Source organism: Phodopus roborovskii, unplaced genomic scaffold (assembly GCF_943737965.1).
Source record: "Phodopus roborovskii unplaced genomic scaffold, PHOROB, whole genome shotgun sequence".
In the NCBI taxonomy this organism is placed as follows: domain Eukaryota; kingdom Metazoa; phylum Chordata; class Mammalia; order Rodentia; family Cricetidae; genus Phodopus; species Phodopus roborovskii.
The window spans coordinates 33,648,977-33,664,598 of record NW_026126540.1 but is presented as its reverse complement, the minus strand read 5'-3'; the positions used below and the strand labels follow the sequence as shown (position 1 = coordinate 33,664,598).

At 41.0% G+C, this 15,622-nt stretch overlaps 1 protein-coding gene across 1 annotated transcript; it reads right to left on the bottom strand.

The window, feature by feature from the left end:
- Positions 1-275: 275 nt before the first annotated feature.
- Sike1 (suppressor of IKBKE 1) lies at positions 276-5,426 on the bottom strand. The gene is made up of 5 exons (XM_051198874.1): positions 5,133-5,426; positions 4,843-4,948; positions 3,612-3,754; positions 2,422-2,535; positions 276-760 (listed from the first exon to the last, which is right to left on the bottom strand). The coding sequence occupies exons 1-5, from the start codon at positions 5,289-5,291 to the stop codon at positions 659-661; spliced, it is 624 nt and encodes a 207-aa protein (XP_051054831.1). The 5' UTR covers positions 5,292-5,426; the 3' UTR covers positions 276-658.
- Positions 5,427-15,622: the final 10,196 nt, after the last annotated feature.

The following is a 15,622-nucleotide window of genomic DNA, read 5'->3' as shown; positions in this document are numbered from 1 at the left end:
AAGTTCTTCAGAACTTTCTGAATGACTCAGGGGAGGAAGAGAAACAATCCAAACTTAGGTGACTTGGTTTTCAAGTATACTTCCTGGGGACTACTAGTAGATCCTCTCAAATTAAGAGTAAAGACACGTGACTATGAAGTGCCAACTCCTTAGCACCAAAGAGAATCCAAACTCCACAGATGAGTGACGTAACTCAGAGGGTCTGCCAATCTGCTTCTGTGAATCATGATACTTTTGAAGTGGAAAAAAAAATATTCAGGATTACACCAAACATGTACTTTTTAAAAGTATGATCTCTTAAGAATCCTTAGAAGTCAATTTAATAATCCTATATAAAATAAAATCACTGGTTTATAATAAAATGTTCAGAGTTTCAGAGATAAGAAAAACTGAACACAACAGTTTATATAAGTTCAGGTCCCAGAGTCAAACTAAACGTAATTTCTGACAAAGGAATGGTGAGACATCTCTATTTTTACTATATACCCCAAATTGTTTTGTGACAATGACAACAAGCGGCAGTTCTGAACTGCCATCGCATCCCTCTGATCAACCCTGAATCAAGTCTTTCGGCAAGACACTTGACTGGACGCATCTTAGGGGAGGCTGTCACTCCTCTCCTTGCCGGGCCATCTGCAGCCAGCACTCACAAGTTCAGTTATTTGATGGGCTGGGAAGCAGGATCCACAGAATTTTCCTTTCCAACTTGAAGAGACTCACTGCTGATGGACAATAATTCTCGAAGTTCTTTATTTTCAAGCTGGGGAAAAAAGATATTTGCTGTATTTTAGCTGTCAAACTGTGCCAGAGCATATTATTTGGGGTCAGAAAGAAGAAAAATATTTTTAAAGTTTTAAGTGAGTAAAAAACATTTTTGAGACAGAGTCTCACTAAGTGGACTTTGCTGGCCTGGAATTCGATATGTATTATCAGGCTGGCCTTAAATTCACCGATATCTGCCTGTCTCTGTCTCCTGAGTACTGAGATTAGAGGCATATGTCACCACACCCAGACCTTAAATGATGAATTTTTTCTTCTTGGATTTATTATTTTATGGGTACTAGTGTTTTGCCTGCATGTGTCTGTGTACCATGTGAATACCTGGTACCCTAGAAGGTAAGAAGAGAACACTGGATGCTCTGGGTCTAGAGTTGTGAGTTAGCACCATGTGGATGCTGGGAATCAAACCCAGGGCCTCTGTTAGAGCAACAGGTGCTCTTAACTACTGAGCCATCTGTCTGGTTCACAATACAACAAGTACTTTTGACACCTGTCACTTCCTTTGATTTCTATCTAGATAGGGCACCTTACAATCCATCTCTGTTGAAAATTATCTTCTATTTTGGGATACGGTCTGATGTGGTGGAGGGTGAGTTGGAACTCCTGATCCTTCTGTTCCTATCTAAGTGCTGGGATTACAAGTGTGTGCCACCATGTTCTTTACAGGGCACACTGATAAACTGCAGTGTTTCTAGCTTTACCCAAGAGTTGAACAATATGATCAACAAACCCTCCACCATATAAACTACTTTTCTCAGTATTCTTGAATCATTATGACTTATGTGTAGGTGTGTTTTGCCTGCACCTATGTATGTGAGTGCCAGAAGAGGACATCAGAGCCCTGGAACTAGAGTTACAGATTCCTGTGAGTCACCATGTGGTGCTAGGAACTGGGTCCTCCGCAAGAGCAGTGAGTGCTTTTAACTGCTTTTGAGACAGGGTTTCTTTGTATAGCCCTACTCTCCTGCAACTCACTGTATAGACGAGGCTGGCCTTTAGATCTACCTGCCTCTGCCTCCTGAGGGCTGGGATAAAAAGTGTACAACACCACTGCCCAGCTTCTGTACTGCTACTTCTTGATCATTAAGTTTAGATATTATCTATTTGACTTCCTATTATGGCACATGAAGGATTTCAGCTTACATATGACTTGTTCTTCCTTCTCTCTCTCTCTGCTTTCTAAATATACATTAATACACACACACACACAACTTTCTATCTCCCAAAAGCTGGGGTTTAGCAGTATATTTGGAACCTGGGCTTTTCGTATGCTACACAAGCATTTTACCAACAGAGCTCTGTTCTCAGCTCCACAGTTGACACTTTCATTGATTGCTGTTGATTGCATTGTTTTATTTCCATGAAAAGGGTATAAAGGAAAAATTTTAATTTTAAATCATTAGGACAGAGAGGACATCAACACTGCTACTATTATTGCTAGCATAATACTACTAAGGCAACACAGGAGATTGATGCAGGACAATTTTGAGTTTTCAGCTAGTCCAGGCCACATTCTGAGAAACCTCCTCCTCTTTTTTTGAGACATTCTTATAAAAAAGAAAATATTAATGCACTGCACTGATATATAGTGATGACATATGCTGAGCCCATATAGAAACCCTATAAGGGCACCCAATTTACCTCCAGTTGAGCTAGTTTTTCCTGAATCTTGCAAAACTGATTATCATCCACCTGGACTGCTTTCCTCATCACTTCTCCCATTTCACAGATTCTGTCAATCTGACTTTCAATTTCCTGTGAAAGTAAGATGAAAAACAGCCTTTCATTATGAAGATCATGAAAATCATTTGTATTATGAATTTTAAGTCTATTAAAAATCTTGCAGAAATAAACTAGAGGAGTTCAATTAGTACATGCTACAGAACTTACAATTCAATTACACTATATTTTGAGACACAATAATATAAATCTGTAGTATGTTAAATAATTTCCATTTTCTAAAGAGCATTTGAAACCCAGACACCAGGTGTGGAGGCACATACCCATAATCCTCATCCTTGGGAGGCTTAGGAGAAAGGATTAGGAGTTAAGATGCCAGCCTGGACGAAGAACCAGCATCCCCCCCGCCAAAAAAAAATAACAAAACAGACAATAAGTCAAATATTTAGATATTTTAAAACATCCCAGTTCCCTAAAACTTAAAAGTCAGTAAAATGCATCCAATGGAATGGAAGATAAATGTATTATACCTTTCACTGTAGTAAATAGTAGCTTCCAAGTTAAGAACTAAAAATTAGAATACATAATACATGCAAATATATAACAAGTAAACATCAGAGAAACTGTAAACTAGTTACTATTTTTCCCAAATTAAGTAGTAAGCAATTAAAGTGGAAGAAATGCCATAAAAAAACAAGACTCCCCCTATGCCACCAGCAACATGAATAATTTAATGAAATTAGTGACAACTTGCTATGTGGAAGATATGGATAAAACTGAACTCATGCCCTCAGCTCTACAAAACGTATGGTTTAGTAGAATATATAAGTAATCAGCAAAGTATTCACGGAACATCTTCAATGCTAGCTGCCATCTTGTTTGCTATCTAGCTTGCTATGGAGCCCAGGCTGGCCTACAACTCTAAATTGTCCTATCTCAGGTTGAAAAAGAGATTTTGGTGAGGGAGGTGATATCACTCAAGAGGTTGTAAGAAGCCCCCAGTCCCCTTCTTTTATTCATATCTTCACAAAGCCTTAGCCAGATACAGTGTCTATGAAAATCACGAAAGAGGAACATGCTTTTCTGCAAACAAAACAAGCTTGAGATTTCAGTTTGGTTTACTTATAATTTATTTATCAGTGTTTCCTTACTGCAGAGTGGGACTGGTGAGCTTTCAGAACTGGTTCGGTATCCACTGCTTTTTTAGCAACCATTAACTGTAACATCTGTTTCCGGTACTTGCTCATGATGAGTTCCAAAGCATCCTGGTGTTCCTCCAAGGAAACCCACAGCTCTAACAAAAAAGCAAACATCTGGGCAATGGTGTCTGTAACAGGTCTCAAGGCAAACCTCCCAAACTTGGAAATCTGTATTCCAGCCCACAGAAGTGAGTAAAGTCTACCTGAAAAACAACTTTCTAGGCAGTGGCATTTTGTAGAAGTAACATAAAACATGTAATCACAAGACATGGATTTGAATTCAGTTTTCTCATTTACTTGCTTAAGACACAGAAGCAAAATGAGAATGAGCATATGTAAAAAAAAAAAAAAAAAAAAATTAAGCTGGGTGTTGGTGGTGCACACCTTTAGTTCCAGCACTGGGGAGGCAGAGACAGGTAGATCTCTGTGAGTTCGAGCCCAGCCTGGTGTACAGAGTGAGTTCTAGGACAGGCTCAAAAACAATACAGAGAAACCCTGTCTCGAAAAACCAAGTAAATAAAAAATAAATAAAAAACTAAGATTACATTTTGTTGATTTGTGTGCAAACACCACAGTGTACATGTGTGATCAGAGAACAACCCAGGAGTCAATTCTGGTCCTCAGGCTTGGCTCTAAGGCTGCAAGGCCATCTTGCTGGCTCATGTGAACCTGTTTCTTAACTTCGTTGTGTAAATACTTGGGTTGTGGACCTCAAAATGACGACAGTGGAATATAATGGAATGGAAGATGTAAAAAGGTCTCTGCAAGACAACGGCCATACTGTTGGCATCACCACCTCTAAGAATGTATAGTCTCAAGATAAAGTTCTGGCCTTCCACCTTGCCCAGGAACATTAAAAAACAAAATAAAACAAAACAAAAACAAAAACTCCACTTGGATATCAACTTTAGTGTTCACTCTAATTAAAGTCGGAATATTACATTTTGAGACTCTGAATTTTAATTATATAAGCCTCCATCTGGTATGTGTCCAACCCAGCCACCTAACCACTCCTTCAAAGTCATCAAAGACTTAAAAAAGAGTAACCTAATAGACTTTATTGTTACCACATGACCCTATTAAGCACTGATCCTAGATAAAGTCATGAGATGTGCAAGCTTGTGAACGGTTCAGGCACTTGTGTAAGAACGTTCTAAGTATTACCAGACACACCCAGACTAACCTCTGTTTTCCTGCTGCAAGTCTCTAATCTGGGTATTCTCTTGAGACAGCAGAATGTGAGGTTTATATTTAGACATGTCCTTCACGTCGGGTGCATCCTCTTGATACTGGACAGAGAGACGGATAAATCCGCTGCAAACACAGGCAGGTGCTGCTGAAGCGGCAGCAGTCCCACCCATCGCACAGGAAGCCCTCAAGCCCGCCCTGCCCTCCGGACCAGTATAACAGAGGCGGCGACTCCACCTGCCCGCTCCCCGCAGCGCCCACCCCCGGCTCCCGGCCCGGCCCGACCTGCTCGGGCAGCACGGCGCCCGCCTCCCGCATCGCCGCCACCCGCCGGTGCAGCGCGGCCGACTGGTCCACCAGCGACTCGGCCGCCGCATCGTGCTCGCGCAGCCGCTCCAGCAGCGTCTTGGCATCCGTCAGGATCTTCTCGATCGTACAGCTCATAGTGGCCGAGGACGCCCGCCCGGCCCGCTAGCCTCAGCGATTCGCTCAGCCCTTCCCCAGTTTGGGAATCAGCGCGACCGCGTCACTTCCGGGCAAGCTTTAAAAGCGCCTTGGCAGCCTGGCCGGCGCCTGCGCAGTGGCGGATTCGCGGTAGCCTCAGGCTTCGCCACTGCCTTTCTTGGGTGGAGTAGCAGAGGTCGGCTTGCTCCTACATCCTGGTTCTTCACGATGTCACAGCTGTTCCTGTCTCAGTTATCCGTTTCTTCTGGGTTTGATGGATGTGATTTGTTATTTAGCCATGGGTTTTAAGCAAATCGATGAAACAAACGTTCCCCAACAAGTAGTAAAATACACTAGAACCTCTCACTTCCTTCCTCTTTGTCCTTCCTCTTCCTTCCCATCCCTTCTTCCCTTCCTTGTCCCCTCCCCTGTCTCTTCTCTTCTTCCCTCCCTCCCTTCCCCTTTAAAGAGTGACTGAGGTTGTCCTCTGACCTCCACATACATAACTGCACCTGTGAATACAAACAAACAGGCACAGTCACACACCGCGCACGCACACACAAACGGGAAGCTTTCCTTAATGCAGTGTTGAGAAGCCTTTTGACTTTGGGAAGGAAACTGCCACCTACAGATTAAGATTAAGATGGCTGGCAGGGAATTCTTGGGTAAAGTATAGACAGAATTTCTAGGACAATAGAATATAATAATGTTTTGATCCTCAGGGGACCCCCACCTCAAGTGCTACACTCTCTTTTATCTCGTGTTCAGCAGTGAAATTAACAAACATGTGATGTTAGCTGTACTTTGGGATTTGGGGAGGTGCCTATTGCAAAAATTTTACATTTGTAAAAATGTGTTAAGAGATTGCCTCTGGGAAAATGAAATAATTTTCATGCAAAAGGAAAAGAACTTTGGAGAAACAATAATAGCCTGGAATAAATTTGCAACAAAGACTAGGATATATTTGTATACATTTCCTAGGGAGCATTTACCAGGATTCTTAGAAATACTTGAGGAATGGACAACTCTCTTGAAGTCATACAGAATGAGGGCTTCGAAGATGTGAGGTGGATATTAGGGGATAAAGATCCCCTTGGTTTTGGAGAACTTGGGGGACACTTGAAGGTCATACTAGTAGCCCAAATAACCTTAACTAAGGCATACAAGTTTAGTTTAAGACATTTGAAATGGTTGAAATGTGGACAGGTTTTCAGTTTGCCAACAGTGTAGGTCTGAAGGTGAGGAGTGAGGGATCTCCCATGATGCCAGCTGCAATGTATGATAATATCAAACTAGTGGACAGGGTAGTTGATTTGTTTCTTAGGTATATGGCACTATCTATATTTCTATTTTTGGTATCTGTTGGATACTTTGGCAAGCATGAGTGGGCGCACTCTTGCATTAGTACTTCTGGTCTCAAATCGAAGCTATGTTTTGGGGTGCTTTAAATGTTTTAAAATTGGATTGTGAGGCTTGTAGAGCTCTGGGACTGTATGCAAAACTACTGAAGAGTACACTTGCCAATGTGGCAGTGGACTTAGGGATGTGGCACCCACAGATATAATGACACACAAGTGAGATGGCAGTTCCCTTATCTAGTAGAACACATCCAAAAACTGTAACTCTAGAGGATAGAAGAGAAAAAACAGTATGGATTCCAGATCATCTTTTACTGGTTTTTATTGTCTTGGGATAACCATAAATATGAGTGTAGAAGGCAGGGGACTTGTGGGAATAAGTGGGGGCAACAGCCAGTGATAAACTTTTAATTTCAGTATGCAGTATAAACCCAGGGGTGGTGGTGGTGCACATGTTTAATTCCAGCATTTGGGAGGCAGAGGCCAGCCTGGTCTACAGAGCAAGTTCAAGGACAGCCAAAGCTACACAGAGAAACCTTATATCAAAACAAGACAAAACAAAAAAAAACTAACAACAACAACAACAAAGCGAACAAAACCCAATGTAAATGACAATTTCCGTGAACAGAACAAATTCAACTTTTAATAAATTGGAAAAATTGAGTTGAGTAAGTTCATGTACTTCTCTCCCTCCCTCCCTCGTGTCTTCCCTCCCTCCCTCCCTCCCTCTCTTCCTCCCTTCCTTTCTTCTTATTGGTGTTTTGAGACAGGGTTTCTCTGTGTAGCTCTAGTAACTGTAGACCAGGCCTGATTAAAGGCATATGCCACCACCTCCCGGCTACTTTTTTCTTTATAAAACCTTCTGGGGCCAGCAAGAGGGCTCAGTGGGTAAAGAAGCTTGCCTGAGTTCTATCCCCAGGATGCACTCATAAATTGTTCTCTGTGCCCAAAGCCCTATAAATAAATAAGTGATAATAAATGATAAAATAGTAAATACTAAATAATAAGTGAGATTGCTCAACAGTTAGAGATTCTTGCACACAGACTGACGACCTGAGTTTGAGTCTTGTTTCTTACAAGTTGGTAGGAGAGAAACATGCCCAGGAGTTTTCCTCTGACCTTCACCAGCCACCTGAACTAACTCTCTCTCTTTACATAAATAAATAAATAAATAAATAAATAAATAATAAATAATAAATAAATAAACTGTAAAAATTGTAATTAGTTTTGTATATGTGGGGCATACTGACAGGGTTATGACTTCAGTTTGCAATTCCTATGTGGCTCATCACTTACTAAATTCCACTCCTGGGATATTGCCAATGCTTCTGCAAGGTTTCAAGATTGTCAGTATTCTTAGTAAAGGTTAAAGAAAGTCAAGTGACTCCTACACAGTGCATTTTGGGTATCTTTTTTTGAGGGGAGCATCTTTTTTTTTTCTTTAAAAAGTAAAGGAGGGATTTTCTGATGGGTGTGACTTAGTGTGTCATCTTTATTGATAGAATAAAAGTAGGGCTGGTGAGATGTTTCAGAGGGTAAAGGTTCTTGCTGCTCAGCCTGGCAACCTGAATTCAATCCTGAGATACATGTGATTGAAGAGAATTTCTGTTGGCAAGCTGTCCTCTAACCTTAGCATGCACTTTGTGTCCCCTAACATGTGTTTGAACAGAAAATAAATGTAAAAATTAATACAATTTAAAAATAGAAAAGTATTATCAAAACTTAAATTGAGTATATCTACTCGAAGCACCAAATTAACTTTAAATTTTTGTTGTATTGTTGTTGTTTTTACTGGGTTTCTCTTTGTAGCCCTGGCTGTCCCAAACTCTCTTTGTAGACCAGGTTGGCCTTGAACTCACAGAGATCCATCTGCCTCTGCTTCCCAAGTGCTGGAATTAAAGGCATGTGCCACCATGTCTGGCTATTTATTTATTTATTTATTTAATTTTATGTGTATGAGTATTTCGTCTGCATGCATGTAAGTGTACTGTGGGCATGTGGTACCATCAGAGCCAGAAGAGGACAACAGATCCCCCTGGGACTGGAGTTACTGACAGTTGTGAGCTGCTATATGGTGCTAGGAAATGAATCCAAGTCCTCTGAAACAGCAGCAAGTGGTTTTAACTGTTCAGGCATCTTTCCATCCCCCAAAGTGTCTTTTGTCATCACATCCTCACCCTCCTCCTCCTTTATCTCATCATAGCAAAATGGGCTACTTATTAGCTGTTTTCTGTGTTCTAAACATGTGTAAACAGCTAGGGTTGCTACCAGGTTGGAGATTACTTTGCACTGTTCCCTTAAGATCATTCTTTCTAAGTTCTTCAAATATATTTTCCATCTCACTCTTTTGAAATAACTTCTCTTTTAAATATCAAGAGGAGGCCATCGTCCCCAACCCCAATATAGCCCTGGCTGCCCTGGAACTCAGGACACTTTGCTTCTTCCTCCTGAAAGCTGGGATTAAATGTGTGTGTCACCATGCCCAACAGATGTTTTCCTATGTCTTTTTTTTTTTTTTTTGAGATAGGGTTTCTCTGTGGCTTTTGAGGCTGTCCAGGAACTAGCTCTTGTAGACCAGGCTGGTCTTGAACTCACAGAGATCTGCCTGTCTCTGCCTTCCAAGTGCTAGGATCAAAGGCATGCGCCACCACTGCCCGGATAAATTTGTAGCCCAGGCTGGCCTTGAACTCAAGATCCTCCTGCCTCTGACTCCTTCAGCAAATCCTACTGGCATGCACCACCATAACCTGCTTGTATGTAATATAGTTTCAGAAATTTTTACATTTTTTTCTGCATGCTAACCTGATATATTCTTTTATTTATGACTGTGATCCTTTAAAGCTCAACTCAAATATCTCTCATTTTTTTGAACTCCAATTCAAGTATCTTTTATCAGAGAAAGTTTCTATAACCCCTCAGTGATTGTCTTAATTGTCAACTGACAAAATCTGGAAAAATCTGGAGAGTACCAAGGAGGGTGGGTTTAGATCAGGTTGGCCCAGAAGCGTGTCTGTAAGGGATTATCTTTGATTATATTAATTGGGGTGGGGAGAATTACCTACTGTGGTTAGCACCATTCCCTAGACAAGGACACCTAGCCAGAAGAGAGTACCAAATCTCATTACAAATGGAAATTGAACTAGGACCTCTGGAAGAGCAGTCAATGGTCTTCACCCTTGAGCCATCTCTCCAGCCCTAGCCAGGGACTCTTGAACTGTATAAGAGTGGAAAAAGCAAGAGCTGGAAAGATGACTCAGAGGTTAAGAGCAATGGTTGTTCTTGCAGAAGACCTAGATTCAACTTCTAGTATAAACATGGTGTTTCACAACCATTTGCAACTCCAGTTCTAGGGGACCCAATGCCTTCTTCTGGTCTCTTTCAACAAAGGTGATATATAGGCGTACAGACATGCATGCAAACAAAATACACACATACACAAAATTTAAAAATTAAAAGAGTAAATAGTGAACTAAGCACCAGCAAGTGTGTGTGTATTTATTGCTTCTCTGCTCTTAAAGAGTGGAAGTAACTAGCTGCTTCCAAGGTTCTGCGTCTTTGACTTCCAGGGTAAACTGTGGTCCACAATTGTGAGCTAATCTAAACCTTGCCCCATGTTGCTGTAGTCAGGGTATTTCATCACAGTAACAGGAAACAAAACTAATACACCCTCAGTTTTAGTTCATTCCTTTAATCCATACTGTCATAAGTTGTGCTTTTTAGAATGCTTATTTTATTTATAATTATATTTTTCCTGGGATGGTTATAGGATTAATTTTCCATATAACAATTGCCACAAAAGTGAAACAGTGTAGCACAACAAAAGTTGTACTATATTTGATCTCTAGCATCTAGCTACAGAGTGCATGAAAAGTAGTACATTTTCAATATTGTTAAAGAATGGATGGTATTCTCTGGGCCTTCTAAGTAAACACCTTTAGCTTGAAATTGAAAGCTCCTTGCCTTGATTCTGAAGGTGAGTCTGCTTGGGAGGTAATTCCTGTGACTCCAATATGTGTGGTAGAGAGTTCTGATTAACATCTTCGCTTGGGTCAACAGGTAGAACTGTGGGAGAAGAAAAGCCAGCTACTATTGTTAAATGCTATTAATTGCCTCTGGTTGCTTTGAGTAGAGAATCGTTCGCTTCAAGGCTATGTAAATGGTTAGGAACGCTGGAAGATCAAGTTTACAACAAAAATTTGTGAGTCCCAAAGGAACGTTCAAAATCATGTTGTAGATTTGGTCCAGTGAGAATTTTCCAACTACCATTCTTGTGCTCAGTGTTCAAGTGTGGTACTCATTCCCAAACAGCCAGTGTGACAGATATTTTGCATAGTATTTGTCACTGGACCGCATTGGGGGTGGTGGTGATATCTGATCAGTTGAACTTAAGTATTTCAACTGGTAGGGAGGATCATTAAAATTCTATAGTGAAAGTGTGGCTATACTGCATAAGAATAATAGGTGGGGAAATTTTATGAAAATAGTCAGAAGCTCTGATAGCAAGTAGATAAAAAGAATAATGTCAACTATAAACATTTATTGTGGGAAATACAAATTATTTCTTCTTTTGCCTAGTCCTTATGATTCTTAGTTTATACAGTGGTTACCCCACTCTGCCTGTGTAGTATATATGTATACATATTTTACTTTTCACCCTGAAAGGAATTATGTTGTATTTATCTTTGCATTCCTTTAGTAACCAATAAAGTTCCTTGTTTATTGTCAAGTGGGAAGGACTTTGGGATAGACATTAATATCTGTTGTTGAGTACCTGCTGTTGGAAAATGCTGTGAATAGCTGCATGTTCTACTGAGTTACATTTTCATAGGAGTTTTCTGTTCTAAACATTGTGATCTGAATTTTTTAAATCTAGAGTTCATATTTAATATATAATAAAGTAATTCAGATATCCAACAGTTTTTAATCTTGAATTCTGAAGATTAAATAATTGTTATGGATTTTCTAAGTCGGTTCGTCTCTGGCGTTTTCATCTCCATAGTTTCAAGGGAATAGATTTATGTTAATTGACCCTAGAGTGACTATTTATGCTGCCTCGTTCTTCCAGTGCCTTCACTTTTTATCATATGTTTTTCTATTAGACTGAAGAGAGCAGATCATTTTTTAACTGAATTCTTAGTGTTTAGCTTCAGCTTGATAAAAATACTTAAATGTGTGTACAAGTGAAAAATGAGGTTGCTAAAGGTTAATGCTTTAATGCTTTTAATAACTATTAGCAGCATGCCTGTGTCTTGTCAGGGTGATTCACCCTCACTGTGGCAGGAACCAGAAGAGCGCCTAAGAGAGGAACCATTGATTTAGTTGAAAAAAAAAAAAAAAAAAAAAAGGAACAGTCAAGGCAAACATTTGCCTTTGTAGATAATTTTGAAATGCCCATTCAGACTCTGGCATTAGTATAAATAAAAGTCCCTGGTAGTTATAAACACTGCATTCAAAATGTGAATACTTCCCCCCCCTTACATTCAGAGCTTACACTGATCCATCCCTGCCCATTACACAAAGCAAACTGTCAGTGCCCCCAAAGGGAAGCTCCCAGCTGTGCAGGCACACAAAAGCAAGGAGAGAATGCTGCCAGAACCATGAACCACGTGTGTTTCTGCACCATTATGCCGAACACATGATTGACTAGGGAGTGCAATGAAATGACAGTATTTAATCGACTTTCTATAAAAACATAGACAGTCTAAAAACAAAGATGAGATTTTGAAGTAAAATGTGAGGGGTCCAAATTCTCACTGATAACTTGTTCAGCTCTCTAATTGACACAAAGCCATTCCAGCCAGTGGCTTTTTATTTTTTTAAGATGAGTTCTCTTAATGTGTTTTCTTACATTTCTATTTTATTTTTACTTTTTGTATGTAGTGTGTGTGTGTGTGTGTGTGTTGGATCCCCTGGAACTGGAATCACAGATGGTTGTTAGATGCCAGTGCTCTTGATGGTTCCAGCCCTAGTAAGGGCTCACATACTTTTGACTGCTGTTATGAAAAAGGTATTAGGCAGTATTCATTTCCCCAATTCTCTAAATGGAAAGATTGTACTGAGGTTACTTAGAAAATTTACTGTCCTTGAAATTAATTTCTACATAGTGATTGTTTAAAACTTTATGTGTGTGTGTGTGTGTTTGATTTTTGTGGAGGTAACAATGGCTCCATGATTAAGAGCATGCATTGCTTATACAGAGGACCCAGGTTCAGTTCCCAGCACAACATGGTGGCTCACAACCATCCATAACTACAGTTCCTTGGGATTTGGTGCCTTCTTCTAACTTCTATGGTCAACAGGCGTGTATGAAGTACACACACACAAACACAGAGGCGAAACAGTCATACACATAACAAAACATTCCAAAACCCTTTTGTGTGAAGGTGTGTGTGTGTGTGTGTGTGTGCCAGAAGTGGGTGATTTGTAGGGCCCTGCATGGACCCCAAGGCACCTTGAGCAAGCCTGAAGCTGTTGGTTGGAACATCTTGCACCAGAGTGGTTCTTGGTTCTCTTCTGCTGGGGAGGAGCTAAGCCTGAGAACTTGCATGTTTGACCCTTGTTTTTCACTGTGCTATGAGTCAGTATATAAGCCTGCACCTTCCCCTCCATGAATGGCATTTGGCTTTCCTGTTGCGTGAATGACCCTGTCTTGTCTTTTATTTAAATCTCTAGGCCTTAGCCCAATTGTAGCATGGGTGCTACAAGTGGAGGTCCCACGGAGATCTGGAAGAAGGGATCACCTAAGAGATCCCCCTCGGAGGCTGGCTGGCAAAGTAAGTGAATAAGGGTGTAAGTGAATGAGGGTGTATTGAAGGGTGGGTGCCAGTAGCTCTAAGAATATTCTCTGTGGGCAATTAGTGGCCCTATTGAAAAGACAAGGCACCAGGATTGAAATTGAAGTATCTAAAACACTCATTGCCATATTAGAAAAACATAGTCCCTGGTTTTTACACTCTGGAGGCTTAAACATCACCGATTGGGTACAGGTAAAGGACATCTCCAAAAGGCTTATAAATGAGAAGAGCCTGATAGTTTCCCTATTTCCACATTTTCCCTTTGGCATCTAGTTAAAGATGCACTCCTGAGCAACAATGTCAAAGTAAAAGGACAAATGGCAGAGATGAATAAGACTTTTGAGGAAGTACAAGATTTAGAATCTGAAATCTATCAGGGAACAAGAGGGATCCCAACTAGGAGATGATGATAGTTCTACCTAACTGATGAGGAAGATACTTTGGAAGCAGAAATTGAACAATTAAAGCAAAGAATTGCTGAAGCTGATGAGCGCAAATGCCATCCATCAAGGCACAACCCCTTTTGTGATCCCTTTAGTAGGCCCTCTGCACTGCGAGGGATAGAGGAGGAGGTCAAAGATTTAATAACCAAGGTAGAATCATTAGGAAAAGAAAGACAAGGTTTTCTTGTGATTGAGAAAGTGGATCCTCAGTATAACAGGGTTAGGGAGCACAACCCACTAAATTTCAAGGATATAAAACAGCTTAAGGCGGCTGTCACTGCTTATGGGTCCCGTGTCCTTTCACTCAGGCAATTTTTGAGTCTTTCATAGCATTTTGCACCCCTAGTGACTGGATGCATCTCTGTAGAACCACACTGACTGGGTTCCAGGTGCTAGCTATTACCTTTTCTCAAAAGGTTCTCAGATGCTCACAGGTGTGGCCCTTTTTCCTGACCACTAATTATAGTCTGGGTAAAGCAGCTATAAAATTATACTTTGGCCCAAAGGATAAGAATATCACCTTCATTTCAGGCACTTGTGTTCTGGCTGCCTTCTTTTTCTTTGTAATGAATGCTACTAATATTGGAGGAAGTCTCAATTGTTCTCAGCAGGTCTGCCTACAGGTTAGCTGCTAGATGTATAAAACAACAGCTGTGGTGGTTCTTGTATCTGGGGTGGTACCTACACTAGAGACCTCCTCAACAGATGACCAACTTGTGAGGCAGAGAGGAAAAAGAGATTTCGGGATCATGGCTGCGATTGTTATTGCCATTGCTGCCTCCGCCACTGCAGCAACAGTTTCAAAGATAGCCCTCTCCCTATCTGTAAATACACAAGCACAGTGGATCAACTATCAGGTGAAGTGGCTGAAACCGTAGCCACCCAAAACACACTGGCTAGTACAAATTGGCATTTTAAAACTCAATCTACAAACTGGCCTCCTACAGGAATAATTGGACTTATTATGGGAGGCCCATGTGGCTTCTTGTTCCTCTGTCTTTCACATGTATCTGTGTTACACCTGCTAAAGTTAAGACATCATCAGTTGTAGTTAGGTTTCCCCAAGGGTCCTGGAGTGGTCAGTTTTTAAATTATACACATGCTTTAGCCATGCAGATCATTAATAGCAGTGAAACCCGAGTACCACCTGCCAGCTCAGAAGACTTTTACAAGGACTTCACCTTGCAGGCAGATTAGAGAATGGACAAGCTCTCTCTCACTGGGGCTCATAGCCCTTGCCCTTGGTGCTATCTGCCTGATCTGCCTACAATGCCACAGCATTAGACAGGCCCAGGCCAACTTTTAAACAAGACAGATTCCACTGTCTTTAGCCCAAGAGAATGCCTCTGCCCAAGTATGGTTGAACTTACAGATAAACTAATCACCAGAGACAGGTAAGGCAGAAGAGGGCAAATAGCCAACCTAAGACAGGAAGTTTACAGGCCTGGGTGTTCTTTCCCATGACAAGTAAGGGACTATGCCAACGTCCTTTGCCGCTTAAGACAGGTGTTAGTTTATATTAAAAGAAAGGGGGAATGATTATTGTGTGTGCATGATGTATGTGTTTTGGGGAGCATGCCACCATACATGTGAGGAGGTCAGAGGTCAGCTTTGTGAAGTCTCTTCTTTTCTTCCCTCTTTGTCTAGGTTTAGGGAACACAAACCAGGCTGTGAGGCTTGCAAGACAAAGTATTTTACCTGATGAGCCTCCTGCCCACTCCTACCTCCACCTCAGG